We start from the raw sequence: 19,922 nt of genomic DNA on the forward strand, positions 1-19,922 counted from the left end.
CGAAACAAGGCAACAAATCACATGCAGCACAGATTTCAGTACCTCAGCACACGGACATGAGTAACTTTAGCCCTGAGTGAGGTGACTAGTAATGGATTATGTGTACACAAATTTCACAAAAACGTTTATGATTATAGGTGAGAAGTATGGCAACAGCTTTCTATGCATTCATATCCTGACTGTCAGCACAAACACTTGCAGACAATTCAACATGTAGGAAGATTATAGAAAACAACTACAAGTAATATTAAACTTGCTTACTCAAGTTGTTCTGAAGTTCACTGTCAGGAAACAAATTTTTAATGACATATTGACTAAAACTTCAGGGCATGGGCTTAAAACACAGCTCAGACAGAATGAAGTTACAATTAAATCTGCATTTTTTTCATTCTCTTTCTAGTAACAGTAGCGTTGTCCACAAGGTATTAGTCCACCTATAAAGCATTTCATTAAGCACGGATAAAAACCTCCTGTAATTTGTAGCTTTTCACACGGAAGTGCTATGTTAAAAAGTACATTATATTCTTATTGAGCTACTGCAATATTTATCAAAACAGAGAAGGACTCTTGAGTTTAAGGGGATCCCTGATATTTGCCCACTTAGTGCAAAAAACAGATTTAATCTTGAACACAACGTAATATTATATGCACCACCATTCTCCTTCTCTATGATCCTGTTTTTCCCTCATTTAATTTCCTGTATCCTTCCCTTTATTTTCCATCCTTTCTTCTAATTCACCTAACTGGGTAAAATACAGTAAATGCATCATAAATATAAGACTGTCCTACTGTACTATAAATAACTACTTTCTAAATTCTTGTTAGCACCACCTTGCAATTTCAGTAACTTTATCAGCCGCAGCACGAAACTTTTGAATTTTAAGTAGCAAATTATTCTTCATCTTTCAATGCTTTTAAAGACCTAGCAGATGAATAACAGGTAAATTACAAATTAACCCTGGATCTATTTAAAGACTAGAATGTTCTTCCAATATGTCCACAGTTAATACAAAAAAATCTTTAGATTTCTGCTGCATTTTTCTCCACCATACGCACTTGTCTCCCAATTTTCAACATAATGTCAGTGAAAGTGTGCTAAGACAGCAATGACTCATTGATATGCTAAGTGGTCTAAAAATAGAAGGTACCTAGCCCCAGCAAACCAGCTGCAGAGCCCAGTTTTCAACCACTTCTTACTGCTGACATAAAAATGGAACCAGATATGCAACTGTGTTCTCAGCAAGAAATACTGCCCCTAAAAACTGCACTGATCTCTACCTGCTGTCCTATTTTTTCTTAATGCTTTTTTAAGCCCAAGATGTTCTTGTTTCTTTTATCTACCTGACTATAATCACACAAGATGGGTTGCTTCTTTTATATGTCCATCTTGTACCATGGCTGCATATAAATGACAGCAAACTTAACATATGCAACCAAACACTGTAGCATATAAAGGTGATGGGTTGAAATCCAAACACAAAAAATAAATAACACAAAATAGCATAAATAACACAGCATAGCACTTCACAAAGGCTAAAATTTCCATCCATCTAAAGAACTTTCTCACAAGAAACACAACCTTCTCATCATGTCCAGGTAGCAAGATAAGTGCAGATCACTACCATTTGGTTTTTAACGGGCAGCCAGGCACACACTTACTTAACTCCTGCAGATTTTGCTTGAAGGGCACTGCTCCAGAAATCCTCTACGTTGCTGGGTTCAGAAAAGGCCTGTAGACAGGCACTAAACGGGATCTTGGCACGGACAAGCTCTGGTGGAGGTCTCCTTGCAGCCTCTGCTTCTCGTCTCTTCAATTCATAGGCGATTAATTCATCTGAGAAATATACATTATGCTAGAAGCTAAATGAACATTGTCCTGGTTATGATGTCCCCATCAGTCTTATTTTTGAAAGTTTTAGAAATGCAAAAACCTACTTAACAATAAAACTTTTACATGGCTCTAACTAGACATCAAATTTTTTTGTCTGCTTTGGGGTCAGGACCTACGCTTACAACCATATCTCTTTTTTGAACGTTTCTGTTCATGGTGAAAAAACACAGAACGGGAAATACTGAGCAACAGGTAACTAAAACCTTGCCATGACAGACAGACTCCTGTGTTAATAGTAACACCAAATACCTGCTTCATCAGCTCAATCTGACTTGGAAAATTATTGCTGTCTATCTGTGCCATCTGCCTTTCTGACTGGACAGGATTAAGTGTGATCTAGAAAAAGTCCTGACACTGGCAAGCTTAGCAGCACTGGATGGTAAATTCATAAACTAATTTTACCTCTCAAGTCATTACCTGGAAATAACGCTTTTATAAGCAGTAGGATCATGTCTGAAAATGACGGACATAGAATGCAAATGTCTCCAAAACTTAAATTTTCAAATCAAAATAGTCTTTTTTTTTAAAATATATCACCCAGTTTTAGGAATTGTGGGCTAGGTCAAAAGCAGTAGGTAGAATTCTCTGTCTTGTGCTATTTCAAAATATCTGATCAAATAATCAGAGTAGCTCCTTCTGGCTTTAAAAAAAAAATTGAGATTATGAAGGAAACCAGAGGCATATCCCCCCCTCTAGTGTTCCAGTGGTACGTCCTTCACTTCCACCTCAAACAAACATTTATTATCTCAGTCGACAAGACCCTTCACCACTTACTGCAGGGGCAATCAAGATCTGCCAGTACCTCCCTCCTGATTACAAATCTTCTAGCCTCCTCAGTCATTTTCTCCTTTAAAAATCTGCTGCTACCAAACACAAATCTGATTTTTTAAATTGTTATTATTTATTTTGTGTGTGTGTGTTTGCAAAATATTTTTACAAAATATTCATTAGCTACTACGTTCAGTTCATTTTTTAGGGTTAAGAAGATTTTATATACTGGTTTACTGTGCAGGACAAAGGATATCCAATCCTAATGTAGATCGCTGGGCACACACGCACAAAACCCAAGGGTAATTACATTGTACTACAAGTGCTGTGGCATATCACTGGGTCAAATTCATGTTAAGATTTAAAATCACAAATCTCTGAACATCTTTATCATACAAACTGCTACCATTCTTGGGGATACATTCCTGAGTGGTGACACTTAATGGTGGTCCCACAGTCCGAGAAAAAAATCTGTCTGAAAACTTGCCAAGAGTATGCAGGTAGAATCCTTCTTCCCTAAAAATAAAATCGGGGACAGTAAAGCCACAAACTGATGTGTATTTAAAATCTCCTTCAAAGAAAACCAAACCAAGTAACTTTCCCCTAATCAGGTCATTGGTTTGATTCACCACACGGCCTTGAACCATTCTATTCATATAAAGAGACGACATGGGGGTGAGAACTTATTTCCCTCGGGGTTGAGAGAGTCACCGGAAGGACAGTCAATGGACCAGTTTCTTTCTTTACCTTTGTTCGTTGCTGCCTCCATGGCAACAGGTAACTGCATGATATAGTCCACCCTCTCTGTGTAGCGGACCTTTCTGGACTGGCAGCATTGTGTGCGTTCTTCCACCAGGAACCGGAAAACATCGCTAGGGTTTTCTGAACCTACAGGGTTCCTCTGAAAGGAATATTAGATCAAATCATTTAAGTGACGATCATTAAAATGGCCAGAAAACCCAAAGGCTACTGGTTGTTTACAGCAAGCACAGACACCAATCTTGCACCCGTATCTGACAGCTTAGCTTGTATTTTATTACATGCAGAACTCTTGCACCCACAGAGAATCCCGCTGAAGTCCACAATGTCTGCACACACAGCAGTATCTTTCCACACGTAGTAACTGGCAGAGTATGTACCTAATGAATCTGACTGAGTCAAGGTAAACAGAAGAAGGTAGGAAGGCGGCAGGTTACAATAAAGATAGAAAGCTCAGGTAAATAACATGGAGCATCTTGTCAGCAAATAGAATTGCTCCTGCCACTCCAAATCTGCACTGAAACAGAACAAGGCACTTGTAGTTCATTATCCAGATGGCAATGTCATACAAATAACATATTTCCTCTTCATTGTTCAGGTTAATGTCTGTTATCAGGAAAAAAAAATCAAAACAAACGAGAAAAATGTCTTCTAACCACCCTGTAATCAATACATGCATTTTGGGATGTGGAACATTATGCATGCAAATGTGAATAACTTCATCTGAACTGTAACACATGAATAAACACCCTTAATTCTTGGGGAAAATGGGAAAAAGAGGGAGGAAGGTTGAAGAAGAAATGCTTTAAATCAAACCTGCATGTATTTGTAAACTTCCTCTTCAGAAAGACAGCATTAAAATTCACAGTACTGATTCTTTTACACACAGTATTGAGCAGGAGCTCAGTGGAACTAACATTTTATACAGAAATATTCAACCGCAAATAGTCACTTTGCTTGCAGCAGGGGAGTCCTTCCTCCCACAAGGATTCAATGATGTACAGCTGGGATTTGTAAAAGAATTGGACATGGTAATTAGTTTGCTCCCAGTGATTATATAAATTTGGAATAATAATAATAATCACAATACTCAATTCATTAATATTCCAAGACAGACTTCAATATGGTACAAAAATGGAGAGCATGTAATCACAAAATGAACAGCAATTTAAAAGTTGCAGTTGATATCAGCAGCACTGGCTCCATGTGTGGTCATGCAAGAGCCTGAAGTAAAGAGCATGAAGAATTAAAGAAAAAAACGTTTCTAAACCAAAATTAATTTAAATTGGTGCCATTTTCCATATATCCAAGGCTAAAAAGAGTATAACAAAAAATGAGCCACTCATAACAGCATTGTCTACCACAACCAGGGAAAAGAAGCAGTAATTCAGATTTTCTCACCTCTACTAGATTTATAAGGTGTAGGAAAAATTCCCGAGCGTCTTGTTGTCTATTAGAGGAAAATTCTGGGTGTCCTTTACTTATGAAAGCCTTAAACATTTGGGGAGATATTCCATTCTGTTGAGGCTAAAAAAAAAAAAAAAAAAGAAAGAAAAAACTTTTAAAGGAGGATTTTTCTTAATTCCTGGACAAAATATCCCGAAGTCACTCCACTACAAACATCTATGGCCTATTTCTGCCACTGGAGAAATGATAGTTTCAGTTTAACTTGGTTTTCCATTTTAATAAAAATGGAAAGGGCCCTGAAACATTATTTGATGTTTTTAAAAAATGTTTTACAGCGTTCACTGTATCTGATTTTTCCATGGCATTTTCAAGTTAGAAAGAGATTGCTGAAGGTTTACTAAAAGTTAGTAGTTTTCTGAAAGCCTACACTGTTTTCCAACATTTGACATTCCTTTCAGAACCCTTTTCCACCTAAAAGCGTGTGGGCATTGAAGCACTTTGGTATATCAGCTAGCAGCTTTATGCAGGACAACACCTTTCCAGAGATCCCTACAGAATCAAGCACAGAACAACCAACATGTGTGCAGTGGGCATTCCCAGATGGGTTGTTAAGAATAAACATGAATTTGCAATTTGCAGGTGTCGGTGATGTTGAAGGACCAGAACATACTTCCTCTGGCCATTCAGTTACATCAGTATGAAACTACCCTAAGGCAGAAAATCTCTAGCTTCCAAGAAAGACCTAGTTTTGACTTTCTCACCCCCTATACCGCTTTAAGAAGCTTCTCCAATCACTCCAAGCTGCATCCTCAAGACAACACTAGCTATTATCCCTTTTAAACAACACTTTTGAAAGGCTCAGATTTTTTTACTCATATTTGCCTTCATTCTCCATGAGACTAACTGATTTTCAAGACAATCCAAGTGAAAGCGTAGCCTTTAGGGTATGTCAGATGTTAAATACTCAGTCAATCCTATTCTTTACTACACTTGGACTATCATACCAATATAAAACCAGAAAAAGCAGCATGAAATGGAAGGTGTGTAAAACACTCTAAAAGAACAAAACTTTACTCTTGGTTTCACCGGGGTAAGGTATTCCTAGACCCATTGCAATCAGAAGCAGATTCTCAATTTTAATCCTTTTTTCAACTTCTGGTGGCACACCAGCAACCACATTAGGCTCAGATGCTCTTTAGAGGCTCATGTAAAGAGACAGAGTCTCAGCATTGCTTGAGCAAGGAGATGTTCTAGGGGTTTCTGAATCATGTATCACTTCAGTGTCCTCAGCTGCCTTTCAACAGAGATAGGACTGAGGAGAGAAATGCATAAACCAGCTCAAATCACTACATACCAGGCTTCTTTCTATGTCAGAAGCAAGAACATGGCAAGGTGGCACATTTGCCCTGATGTCCATAGCAATGAATTTGGAATTAAGCCTTGTTCCCACCTATACATTTTTTACTCAGCCATTTGAGCAGGGAGAAACGAAACATGCCACGTGTGACAGTCTACAGAAGAGGACTGGATCTTGCCCCCTAAACCCTTTCCATCTCAAGGGCAAGAAAAATAACAGAAGAAATGGCAAAGCTCTAAACAGAAAATCAAGTTCTAGCTGACAGCCCTTTAGACTTCCAGCCTGTTTCTCAATGTTAAAGCGGGTCCAAGAACACTGCTGCCATTTCCAGACTCAATGCCTGAGGTGAAAAATTTTAGCTCCACAGTACCACAAATATTTATAGAATACCTGGCATACTTTCCCTATCAACAGTTGCAAAACAGTTTAGCTAAAAATAGACTGTGCTGGACCATTGCAGACCTCTTACGAATGCTTTTACAGGCAACAACTCCCCAAAACTTTGGATGAATTCCAAAGACCCAGAAAGCTAAAGAACCTACTTGCGTGTAGGAGAGGAATAAAAAAGTAAATGAATAAAAATAAAATGAATAATTTATTTTATAGACACAATGCAGAAGTACTTGAAAATGCTGAAGGTATAAAATTCTATGCAATTCTATTTATTATAAGTGTCAGTAAAACTCTCTGGATGACTATCTGTATGTATACCACTGTTATTGTCAGAAGGGGAAGACACCAAAAAAAAAAGGCACCCTTTTTTGTATGCCCAGAGTGAGGGAATGGATAAAAGATCTATACCTGCCTTTTTTGTTTTCTAAATAAATCTTCAATACAACACAGAACAAAAAAAATTAAGAGCTATTTGAAATCCTAATACATGCTACAAATTGTTTGCTAAAGAAGTCATCTGATGCATGTAACTACAACTTTGTTAAACAGAACTTAGGAATGGCATATTTATCATTAAATGCCACTGGACAGCTACTACTACGTGATGTCACCTGTCACTAAAACGTTCTCAACATCTCATTGCTAGTAGTGGCTGCTGGGCTAAACATGGATGTGTAGCTGTTTTCAAAGGGTTTAAGTCCCAGCACATGACTTTTCATTCATATCCTTTATGTTTTTAGGAAAGCAGGTCAGTCAGTACAGATAATTTAATGTGAGCAGTCTGTTGAAATCTATTCCACTATTCCTTAGTCACAGTGATGCACTGATAAGGTTTTAACTCATTTAAAGGAAACAATCAGGACTCATTTGTTGTTCCAAAACAATTAATAGCTACTGTACAAAGCAATTACTCAGGAGACACGGGACTTTCAGATCATGCAAACTACTCTGTACCAGATATTCTATCTTTGTCCAAAATCATCTTAGCATTCTGATTTCAGAAGGAGAAATCCCTATATCAATAACCAATAGATGAAGGTAGAGGAAAATACCTCTTTCCATGGACACTATCACCATTCTGTGACAGAAGTGTGCATGACTTCTGCTGTGTATGAAACTACAAGTCAGTATCAGAGGTTCTTTCATCATAAAGACAGTTCCTTTCTACAGGTAGTATTTTCAGTATTGGTTATTAGTTGATCTTTCATTTCTAACTATCCGATCTGTGGAGCCGGTGGTTTGACTCCACATGCTGCTTGGGATTCCAACAACAGAGGCTGGCAGGTACACAAATATATGCTAAGTCTAGTTTTCCCAGCATCACTTGAAACAAGACATTTCGAGGTAGATGTTTTAAATAGCAAAACAATCCTAAAATAATGGATTAGCTTGGGTAGACAACATTATCTCTGTAACTAACATTTTGCTTAAGACAACTGTTGATTGGATGACTCTAGGGAAAACAAGGCCAATTCCAAAAGCAGCAGAGATTGAGCAGAATGGCGAAATCTAAACTAATCTCACTCTCCAAAGGCTGATGGAAACTTACGCCAACTTAGAACAAAAAAAAAAGAACTTTCCCATCTCACCACTAAGCTACTGACACCTTTTCTTCTTCACAAAAGCAAGCAAGAGCAGGTAAAAAGATAAACCAAGTGAATCAGGTAGTGCCCATAAACCTTGTTAATACAAATAGATCACTCAGACATTTGTCAAAAATCATCCTTACTGTTAAAACCAAGACTGTTGGGCAAAGAATACGAAGAGGTTTCCTGACGACTGTGAGAGTGGATGTATGCATTGCTGGAGGAGGAAAAATCACAGACAGATGAAGACACAGGTCTATGGATGTTCCAATGCAAACACATGCCATAATGAATTTTGCAATGTAAGAGAAACAAAGCAACTTTCATGTTGCAGAAGAACAACACAAAGGCAATATGAAGACTATAGAACCAACAATACTGGAGTTCTCGAAACTAGACACTAGGTAGAAAATGTGAGCTAAAAATCTCTGTTGCTACAAAATTACCACAAATTATAGTAAAAAGCAAAGTACAGTCTCCCACTGGTAATACTCACTATGACAGAGAAATGAAATGCCATATTATATAAACATGGGGAAAAAAAGGTTATTTCATCCTCCAATTCCTCTCTCCTTTGTGTGTAGCATGGTAGCTATGCAGCACGTGCCCCTCAGTATACCTTTGTTCTGAAGCTGCCTGTTCTGAGAAAGCAGATTCCAAAGTCTTCTATTCTGAGTTATTGTAAGTCAGGATATACATATTGTTCTGCCCAGGTTGTTCAGCAATTAGGAGTTTCAATTTATATCCCAAACTACACATACTGCTGCATTTCCAGGATGGATTCCACTGGCACAGACATGCTTCTGCATGATTTCTCTACCATGAGATACTTGAATAAAGCCCCAGCAGACATGGCCATGCACGGCACCTCCTTCATTACACGAAAGCCTCCAGCACCACTCAATCTTGCATTACCTAGACATCTCCTCCTGAAATCTGGTGGAATATTGTCAGACACTTCCTGGAAACAACTCTTTAGTTCTTTATATTCTTTCTGAAACTTGAAGAGGGTTTAGAAGTTTGCTTCCAAATACTCAGGTCTCTCTAGGTAACATTTTTTGTTCCTCAGATAAGACAAACATAAGTTGCAAGTTCTATGCACTTTTGTACTCATCACTGGAGCAGGAGAACACTTTATTAGCTGAACCAACGTTTGCTTTAATGCTTTGCACAAATAGCCCCTGACTAATATATTCCTGACTAGAACCCTGCACATTCCACCTTGCTAAGCATCCCATGCTGGATCCACACGTGTTCTTTAATGCCCAGCACCTGTTCCCTTTTCTCAGGATATCACTTTTATCTAGTTACCAGGCTGCTAAAACTCAGTCAAATACCTTGTGTTCTTCTTTCATCACCTGCTCAATAAGCTCGGATTTCACGGGTGGCTTAGAGTACTGGCCTGAAAGGAGGCCGTGTCCCAATTTAGCCCTGTGGGGAAGAAAGTGACAGGGTGGAAACAAATGTGAGAAAAACAGAAAAGCATAGATTTTTATTCCAAGCAAAAAAGAAATTGACTTTCTTTGATCACCTGATGAAACATCACTACATGCAATTAAGCAGGTAAATCTTCCCGTTCTACCTTGCGCAAAATCTCACTTTCAAGACCATGCAGAAGTGGATTTTTTTGCCGTACCATTAGATTATTTCAATTCTATTTAATTTGACCAAGTAAAACATTGAGAAGTGTCACTTACATCTGAGTGTTGAAATCTTGCGTTGGATCAAGCGGAGAGTAATCAAATATTCGTGGAAGGTTTCCCACATACCTGGGTAACAAGAACAAAGCAGAAGCATTCAAATATTGCAGCTAGATTTACACAAGGATATCCTAACAGATCCTCAGCCCTCACCAGTGACACATCAGCAGACTTCCTCTGTGCTAATGAGTCAAATTTTGTATCATAGCAATGACTTAATCTATCCCTGGCAAACATTTCTATCATGGAAAAATAACAGTAAAGAAATTAGGAAATAGACACGTATGTTTTGCTTAGAAGCTTCTAGCTATAAAGGATATGGAGCTGTCATTCATCTAGAATTTAAATTCTGTTCCTTGATCTTGAAACAGTTGCAGAATGGTGTTGCTCAAAACCACGGAGCTGGGTTGAGAACCAATGCACTTTTGACTCCTAACGAACATTGCCAAATAAATTCCAGTTTTCTATCAGGACCAAAACATATAAAAAATAATGGTTTTTATTGAGTTTCTTCAGAGGAAAGAACACTGAGGAATACATTGTTCTAGACAGTTTGTTGGAAAGTGAAACATTTAGTAGTGCACTATCTGAACACTGTTTCACTTGAGCCCAAGAAGAACAGGCTAGGTAGATATGGCCTTGTTGAAAGAACACATCTAATTTCTGCCTGGTGCTTCTTCCATCAAAGATCTCCACTACTTTGTTGATACTGAGTGCTCCAAGTGACTCCAAGGACCATGCTGCTGAAAACAATTTCCCTTAATAAAGTCCATTTTGATACTTTTTGAAAATGGAGGTAGAAAAGCTGGCACATAATGAATCTACAGACTGTATCCATTTGGCTAACAAAGTGAACAAACGTTAAGTTTTCTCCCTCTTCTTCTCCAGAAGGCCATTGCTACATGAAAACCTGGGAAGCTTTCCAAAATCTAAAAGCCTTACTTTCAGCACACACATTATTACTGCTGTGGGATGAAAGAGGACTCTGAATTTTATTGCAAACCGTAGACTGCCCTTTATAAAAAGGCTTCTTTCCTTGGACTGATGTGTTCAGTTTTGATCAGTCAGGAATATTTCATATTCTTCTGTTGTGATTTTTCCTTTTACTCTCTTAATTATTCAGCGGAAGAACATGTTCACACTACCCTTTTCATGAAATGAGATTTTTTTTTTTAAATAAGAATTTTAATTTAGAAATGCCTCTGATAGTTTCCCTCTTCTTATCCAGACCTGCATGCAAAAGACACATTGCTTTTCACTAGCATGGATCAATATTAACATGTTTGTGTCAGTACAATTTTGTGAACAAATGACACTGGAGCAATAAAGTGATTCGTGCAGCTATACAAAGGCATGGGCCAGTACAAAAAACCCTGATGTGATACCAATGGTACAGAGATAAATAGAGATATGTACACGTGTATAGAAAGCAGAAACAGAGCAATCAAGTTTACAAAGTGGCATATGATTTCCCACCCCTGAAGCTGAGTAAGTTCTCATTTCAAAGGCAGATAGAGTTTTGTGTTCCAACATTTTCCAGAACAGGACAATACATTACTAAATCCTCTAAAGAAGCCACTGAACTGACTGAGACCTGTTTGCAGGTGAGATAAAAATTAAAATACAATTTTGCTTGGAAAAACAAGACTTTGAAGAATGCAGCAGCTAGTGACAAGAACCAGCTTGAAGCTACTTACGCTCGCTGGAACTCTGGGATGCTGAAAATGGCTTGCATGACAGCATTGAGGTAGCAGCTGTTTCCCAGGTTCTTCATGCCAGTGTATCCTGGGCCATACATGGGCTTGAGTTTCACGCCAGCTTCCTGAATCACTTCCCATTCGGAGACTCTTGGTTTTATATCATTATCTCTTAGCTCATTTTCTGTCTGAAAGCAAAAAGATTTTTTTTTCAACTTGTTTAAATTCTGCAACAATTATGCTGCTGCTATCATCATCACCAAATTTGTGATCTGTACTATAGAAAAGAAGAGCCAAACCAATGGGCAAAGGAAGGTAAATCCTGCATGCAGGGGAGAAGATCAGGGTCAGGAGGCCAGCAGCTTGTTCTTCCAAGATACCTCTTAGCTCTTTACCACAGACCACAGGCTCTCCAGGCATTCCTACTTGTGACCTCAGTCCCAGCTGGGAGCTTCACTTCTCTCAGGGCTGCAACCTCAAGCCTCAGCATAAAAACATTGCATTTTTTTCAGGCTTCCTATTCCATTTGTAATGGCCAGGAATAGCTGCTGCTGTAGAAGCTGGTCCTAGCAAACAAACCAGATTAAAAGCTGCAAATCCAAGAACTCTTCCCTTCTTTCAAATGGGAAAAGCCAAAATTTATGATGCTGATGTTTCTCTCCTTTCCAGTTCAGCTTTCAGCTTGTAGATACGGGTCGCTCCAGTGTTATTTACTGCAGCACTACTCCACCACTTCACCAGGAAGTTTTCAGGCTGGTCTGAAGACCAGAAGTGAAAGCTTTGCAACACCTGAGACTAAGTTTTCAAGGTTGCTGAGTAAAACAGGTTTTCAAGAAAGACCACTGGATAAAAAGGACTTCTTATTCACAATATTGGTAAGGAAATTAGTATATAGCAAAAATATTACTAGTACCATGAAGGGTTTTGAAACTGCAGTTTAACACTTCTCTATCATTTTAGAGTTATTATTAGTTTTCTCTCCACATGGGCAATGAAATACACTAAACGAGGATCAGGTTTGTTAATTTTTAGCAGTTTTCATGTGTGTGTTCTCAGGTAGTGATACTAGGCCATGTGCTTGAGTGGAGAGAAAAAACAAACAAACAAAACCAAACAAAAACCACAAACAAAACCCCCACATAACAAAACAAACACCCACTCGGCTTTATAACCATATTCCATTCAGATTTCTCAGATGATTTAAATAGAACTGGAATCAACATCCACTATGATAAATATTATTAAAAGGACTTCTCTACTACTACAGACCAGCAACACGCAACATGTTCAGGAACAGGCCCCTTTTTGCCCCAGCCCCTTTCTAATGTACCACACCACAGACCATGCTGTTTTCTAGACTTGAAACAATGTATTTTTTCATTTTGTAATGTATTGATTAACAAGACCTAAACTGAAATTTATAACTTTATGTAAAAAAGCTTTCAAACAGTTTTTTAATTATCTATTGCTTAGCTTGATTTTGCTTAAGATTTGTATCTGTTTACACATGCAATAGGCTTTCCTTCACTCACTGTAATTATAGATAATCTTCTCATTAAGTGAGGTTTGTTTTCTTGAGGAAAATGGTACATAACACAAGAAGTGAAACATGTAAACTAAAGACTTCGAAGGACCTCTTTTAATAGGAAACTTTAGATTTGAGAGTAATGATTCACTCATCTCAGACCTCAGAAAACAAAACACGATCAGGCTGGCTGAACTCTTCAAAACGAAATAGTAGAACAGTCCGAGGGAATCACACAAATATAAGCTACGCCTATCATTCTTCTCCCATTTCTCTCCCACCCTCAACTAAACAAAAACCAAGTAAACAACAAACTAATACAAGGCAGATTTCCTACCACTTGCATCTGTAGCATATCGATTCCGAAGTGTGCCAGATGTTTTGCTATATGTGGATCTAAAACTGGCTCCTCTTCATCAAAGGAATAGACATCTACAAAAGCAGAGAGAAACAGATGAACCACAGTATCAAATGTTATCCCTTCTCTTTGTCTACCAACATCGCATTGGCAGTACAGGTCTGCCTATACGAGATGCCTTATTCATATTCTCCACATTTGGTTACGACCAGCAGAAAAATGTATAGACATCCACATAAGTCAGTAAATATCTTAAATGTTCTCAGCACAATCAACCTCAACTACTGTCCTCGAAAGAAATTACATGCCCTCACAGTATTAAAACCTAAGAATATTCATAACGGTCTTAGTACTTCCCTCCCCCCCCAAATAAGAAATTTGTACGGAAAATAAGAAACAGGGAATGCAAAATTCTCAGATATGTGGCCAGTCCACATTTTGAATATGGCAACTAGAGATTCTGAGGTTTTGTGGAGCTATTAGACACAGGCAGACATATCAAAACTGAGAATATCTGGGGCTGACTACTGTCAATGTTATTTTAATTTCTAGTACAGTTAAGGAATCCATTTACATCCTTTTCCCTCAGAAATGCAGGGAGAATTGAGAAATTATTTACTAGAAATAAACAAGTATTTATTGGATTGGACACCATTGGATTGGATTTGGGAGACTAATCTTGTGATTATGGAGAAAGGCCAATTTTGTGACTGAAGTGTCTTGCTTTATTTTATGGGAGACCTAGATTTCAGTTCTAGCTCTATGATAGGTACTTACAGGCTTAAGTAAAATCCCATAAACATTTTGGCAGGGCAAAGTTCAAACTGTGGAAGGAAGCAATATGTCTAATACTGATATTTTCATTATGAAACAGAGTTTAATAAATCCAACAGATGGACAAAATGGTTGAGGAAAAAAACCCCTCATTTTTGTGTTTACCAAACAAGTTCTGTAATGAATCTGAGTCCAGGGCAGGTTTCACCTACTTGAGCAAATAACAATAACGCTGCAGGCATCATAAAAGGATATGAGTGATAAGCCATGCACTAGTAAGACTTGAACATTTCTTGCTCTTCTCTGGCCCTTTCCTCTGTAGTGAACAACTGCTTCCCTGCTTTAGTCTCATACCAAAAACCAGAATCCCCTGCCAGTCTGCCTGCACTTCTCTCAGCCAAGTTTCCTTCATTTCCAGCAGGGTTTCTCACAGTCACCCTGCCCCAGGCTGTAACACAAAACTTAGCCAGGAGAAAGAAGAAACAAACACAGGAAAAGAGAGCAGGAGCCCAGGTAAAGGCAGTTCAAAGCACAAATACCACTTCTGAAGGGTCCTTACCCTGCCCTCCTCTGGCAACTACAGACCCTCGGTCTGACTCAGCCCACCACCTATGTGAGACCTGAACAAAAAGGCAGTCTCCTTCAAGTCTGCCAGTGCCCAAGCCACACTGAAGCAAAAGGTTGAAGGTTAGTCAAGACCTCAAAACCTAAGAAACTTTTTAAATGTACCAGCCCTATGAAAAACATTAACTCTCTCAAACCAGGGAACTGTGCTTTGAGCTGTGTTGCCAGCTGCTGATTAGCCATCAGACCCTCTATTAATGTTGGCCCTGGTGACCTCTCTGGCATGTGTGTGGCTGTAGCTGCCCATCTGGTGGAATTCCACTGTGTGGTAGCAGGACAGGACTGTTCATCCCCCCGCAAGAGATCACAACATTCCTATAGTCTTCTGGTGAGGTCACAGCACAGTCAAAAGATTCTGCAAATTTCAAACACCTAATGGAGTGAGATTACACATCAACTGATCTTGGGTGACAGCTTTCAATGTGGAAGCTTTGATTTTGTTTTTCCTCAGCTCTGGCAACTGAAGAGAGAGCAGCCATCTGGGACTACTGACCCAGAGCAGCAGAAATGGAACACAACACACACAAATCTTTTGCTCAATCCCAGCTCTTGTGTCATACATATACTTCAGTACCTTCTGCTGCGTTCCCAACTTAAATTACTGGGAAAGAGACAGAATTCACTTATTTCAAAAAGATCAAAGACCAGCAAATCAAAGAAAGAAGATGACAGTGCCCAGACACAAGTCTGTAATGCTGTCATACAGACTCTGGTAGATAAGGAAAGCAGACAACTCAGCAAATGTGATGTGCAAAACCTGGTATCACTAAAGTGAGAAAGTGGATGAAAGGAAGAATACAAGCAGGGGAAGAATCAAGAAAAATCTGAGACAGGCAACACAAAATATTATTAAACAGAGAAAATTCTTTATTGTTCTTATTATGGTAAGAAAACAAAAACAACAATGCTATGTGTACTTCCTTTTCTTCCATAGCTCAAGATTTATACCTGTTCTGCTGTGTAGACATCACTCCTTATTACTTAGAGGATAAAAGGCAACAACAACACTGTCTTTGAAGAAACAAGTTGCTCAGGATCCCCCAAAGAAGTATGAGACGTTGCCAAGACTGGGATCCACAAAGCAAGTACGTGTCAGAAACCACTGCCAAACCCCCATTCCATTCCTCAAACCAGTTTCAAATATGTAACCTCACGATGACTTGAAATGAAATCTAATGGCATTGTCAAAAGAGGCAGCAGGTAGCACAGTCTGCCAAGTAGTACTCAACTTAGAGAAGCAAGCAACTTTTTGGACTGTGTTGTGCATCCTGTCCAAGGTCCAAGAGTAGAAGACAGAAACTTGGTTCAATTTCTGCCCTGATCCCAGATCCGTTTGTTGACAGAACACTACAAAATGGGGCTAATGCCACAGAAATCTTTCATAATATATACAACACAGCTTTCTCAAGAAAATACAAGGAGATTTTCTCTGCTTCCTCTGCATACATACAGGGTAAGTATAAGTGGAATACTGGCAACACCTCATTCTCTTTCTTACTGATGTGAAAAACGCATGAGTTATGTCAGCAGAGTGACTAATGCTTATTACTCCTCTACCATTACCTCTCCGCCTCCAGCCCAGAGAAGGAGAAGCCAGACAGACTTTGTGTCACAGAGTCTCCCTCCTGAAGCTCATTTGTCATCCAGCCCTATTGAGAGGTTATGATTACCACTGCAATATAGAGCAGAGAGAGAATAATTACTGAAAAGGAAGCAAGGAGAGTTGGGGGAGGGAAGTATTTTCTATAGGGAAACCAAGTAAACATCATCCAGAAGAACAAAGGTCTGTGGAGAACAGCTGCTGCCCCTCATTCAGAGGGAAGGATGACAGCCTGGCCTTTGTTATCCCGAAGGCCACATAAGAGAGGAAACAGCTGATCGATGGGAGGCAGAAGGACAACTGCTGCTAAAGATGAGAAGAAAAAACATGAAAAAAATACCAAAGAATATTCTGTTTATTTTGTAGATGCAATTGAAACCTACAGCTGGGCAAATCCTGAACACCTTCAATAATTAAGAGATTGAGATAGAAATCATCCAAGACCAGGCTCATGCAAGGAAACAATATTCCATCCGGGAGAGAAAAGAATGAATTTTGCTGAGTGTTTCTGTGGCACAGCTGGTTGAATCTCACTAGAGTCTCCACTCCCTGACACTGAATAGGACTTAAAGATGAAAAACTCAACTGATGTGTGTTAAAAAAAATGGCTGCTCTAAACAGCTATTCTTCATCCATATGCTCATAAGCACTAAAACCAAAATATAATAATGCTATGTGTTTGGTTTTTATTTCTCTGTACAGCTGCAAAGGATCTTTTTGCTTATGACTTTTTCAGCTACTCACGCTTTTAATCTTACACACCATAATCTTCTCCACAGCAACACTGTGTAACGTCACACTCGGAGAATATGAAAATAAGGATACATCTATAGCTTTTTTTCTCCCCTCTCAAGATCAGACATTTTACAAAACGAGCATCACAGCAACCCCATGAAGATGAGTGTTCCTTAGACTGAACAGAATGTTACTGAAACAATAAGGAAAACCAGCACAGTTTCCAGTATGATAAAAAAAATATACATGTTGATAAGAAAAGACTTTTCTGAATTTAAAAATCATTGTCCCCTTATTGTTTCTATGTTACACAAGACTGAATCATTTTCCCTAGCAAATGCAGAAGAACTGAGAAACACTGCTTCTCTGGATTCTGCTGTTTCAAAACGATAACATTCCTCTATTATAAATCTGCTATTATACAAACTCAAAAAACTATTTACACCAAATATAGAACAGGAGAAGAAGAGCAGATAGAAAAGGTGAGGGCTTCTCCAAATGGAGTGTGTGGGTCATTTTTCCCCATCCCGATTCACAGGGTCTATCTGTCTCTCAAACACTTGCACTAGAAGCACAAACCCAACTGGTAATAGATGTACATTGACAGTCTCACGCACAAAAGATACCCCATCTCAGAACTTGCCAGGTGGCTGACCTGCTCCATCAGGCGTGATGGTTCCCAACTTCACGGCCAGGGGATAACCCGTCTCCTTGTAGTGCTCCATTGCATGCCCGTTCCCCCCATGGCCATCAAAGAACCACTTGCCACACAGCACCGAACCATCTGTCAGGTTTAGCCACAGATTCTCCCGCAGGTCACATTTAGAGCATTTCCAACCACTGCAAGTGAAATTTGGAAGAAGTTACAGAAATAAGGCAGGAACCAGCCCTGTATTTCCAATTATGGTAGGTCAAACCAAACATACACGCTCAGCCTGGAGTCACTCAAGAGAATTGTTGGCCAAGTTGCTGGCTTCAGTTCTGTTACTCTGGACTGTATTAGAGAGCCTGCAGTGAACAAACCTTATCACCCTCACCTGGGGGGAATTCTAACACCGTTGTCTAACTGTACAAGTGTTTTGGCATGTTTAGATGCCTGTAGTTCTTCTTCCCAGGAGTCAGGTTCCTGCTTTCTGTAGGGTGACTTTGCGCTGAGGAGTGCATCACAAGCTATCGTCACCTGGAAGACAAACGTATGTCAATCAAAACCCAATGTAATTCAGCGATTGGACAGAACTTGGCATTCAGCACATTGCTAACCACATACAGAATTGGATATCAGTAAGAATATTCATATACTTAAATACGCACATGTTCTTCTAGATTGCAGTTGTTACTATTTTAGCAGGAGAGCAAGCACATGTACTATGTGAGCTTCCCTGGGACAACCTGGCATCACAATAAGGGAAGGAATACAGCAGGTAAAAGGAAATCCAGAAAAAAGGAGACTTTAAAAAATTATGACTCTCTATAATAGCTGGTTAAGAAAGATCTTTATGTAAAAATCAAGCAACAACACATAAGAAAACAAAGCACCATGTTGATAAAAACTGAAGCAGGAGACAATTCCTATCACTACTTGCACACACTCACTGACCAGTGCTGGTAACTCTTCTATATTGGGTAATGCAATTTCATAGTGATCAGGAAATAGAACAAGTTTTGCTTCATCTTCATATTCAAAGTCATCACTGTTGAGATCACCGTTTGTCTCTAGATCTGGGAAAAAAAAAGATGGGGACTGTTAGGAGATTGTCCCAAGATCAAGGTTCCTAAATTGTGGCAGAGGTACCACTATAAAGCATTGCTTGCCTGAGATCAGCCTGCAAGTTGACACGGTCAGTAGTTTCTTCTGGCTATAAATGTTTGTGAAGTCCTAATCTAAACTGAAACCTGAACATTCTGCAAGAAGTTTTGAGGACCAAATTTTCCATCTTATTCTGGTCCCCAGTCACAGTTGATTTGCCCCCTTTCCAAGCAGTGCACTGTTGCAGACATCCCATTCTGGGAAGCAGCTAACAAAATTCTGGTCATCTTGGACAAAATCAAGATATAATACTGCTGTGCCTTTTACCCAGGATCTTGGAACACTATAAAATGTGTAGACCAGGTCACACTACCCACGGTCAAATTGCAGAGCAGGAACAATGCACCTCTGTTTCAGCCCCCCATACTTTCCAGATCACAGACCTGGCTGAAACATGCCATGGCTCCCATCCATCTTGAACCTGTGGCCTTTCCTCCCACAAAGACATCCATGGCTGGAAGTATTCCCACATCCATATTCTCAAATAGCATCAGCAAGTACAGTTATAACAGCATTATTCTTCTCTTGCTAACTACTCTCTGCAACCAGTATAACTATTTGTTTAAAAAGCACTTATTAACTACTAAAGCTTTCCTTTGGAGATCAAGCTTTCCACAGTGTTTGTGTACACACTTATTCCAGTGTAAGGATGACTTTTTTGTTTAAATATGAGCCTTGATCAAGCAACATCAGCTAAAACGCTTGTCCAGAAATAAGTGGACTCAAAGAGAAGCCAGGAGGTTATATAGGTAACTAAATGGCAAGTACTTACATCTCTGGCTTCATCAAAAATGTAATTATCCTATAGTGACAAGACCGAATTAAAATTTTGCTCAGTTCTTTCCAGGACAACTGAAAAAGTTAAGGCCAAACATGTGCATGTTGTGTCAGACATTTCACAAGATTCAACTGCAAAAATAGCCTGGGCAAGGATGGGATTT

The 19,922-nt window shown here is 39.1% G+C and overlaps 1 protein-coding gene across 3 annotated transcripts in view; it reads right to left on the minus strand.

Annotated features, from left to right (window-relative positions):
* USP13 (ubiquitin specific peptidase 13) overlaps positions 1-19,922 on the minus strand; it is a 54,113-nt gene that overhangs the window by 11,254 nt on the left and 22,937 nt on the right. For all 3 annotated transcript variants that reach the window (XM_065072923.1, XM_065072921.1, XM_065072924.1), the window contains exons 4-13: positions 18,772-18,893; positions 18,212-18,354; positions 17,830-18,014; positions 13,421-13,515; positions 11,559-11,746; positions 9,859-9,930; positions 9,499-9,592; positions 4,820-4,945; positions 3,407-3,560; positions 1,660-1,834 (exon numbers count right to left, since the gene is read on the minus strand). In XM_065072923.1, coding sequence (XP_064928995.1) covers positions 1,660-1,834; positions 3,407-3,560; positions 4,820-4,945; positions 9,499-9,592; positions 9,859-9,930; positions 11,559-11,746; positions 13,421-13,515; positions 17,830-18,014; positions 18,212-18,354; positions 18,772-18,893 — 1,354 coding nt within the window. The remainder of the gene's footprint in view (positions 1-1,659; positions 1,835-3,406; positions 3,561-4,819; positions 4,946-9,498; positions 9,593-9,858; positions 9,931-11,558; positions 11,747-13,420; positions 13,516-17,829; positions 18,015-18,211; positions 18,355-18,771; positions 18,894-19,922) is intronic.

Source organism: Columba livia, chromosome 9 (genome assembly GCF_036013475.1).
Source record: "Columba livia isolate bColLiv1 breed racing homer chromosome 9, bColLiv1.pat.W.v2, whole genome shotgun sequence".
Classification (NCBI taxonomy): Eukaryota; Metazoa; Chordata; class Aves; order Columbiformes; family Columbidae; genus Columba; species Columba livia.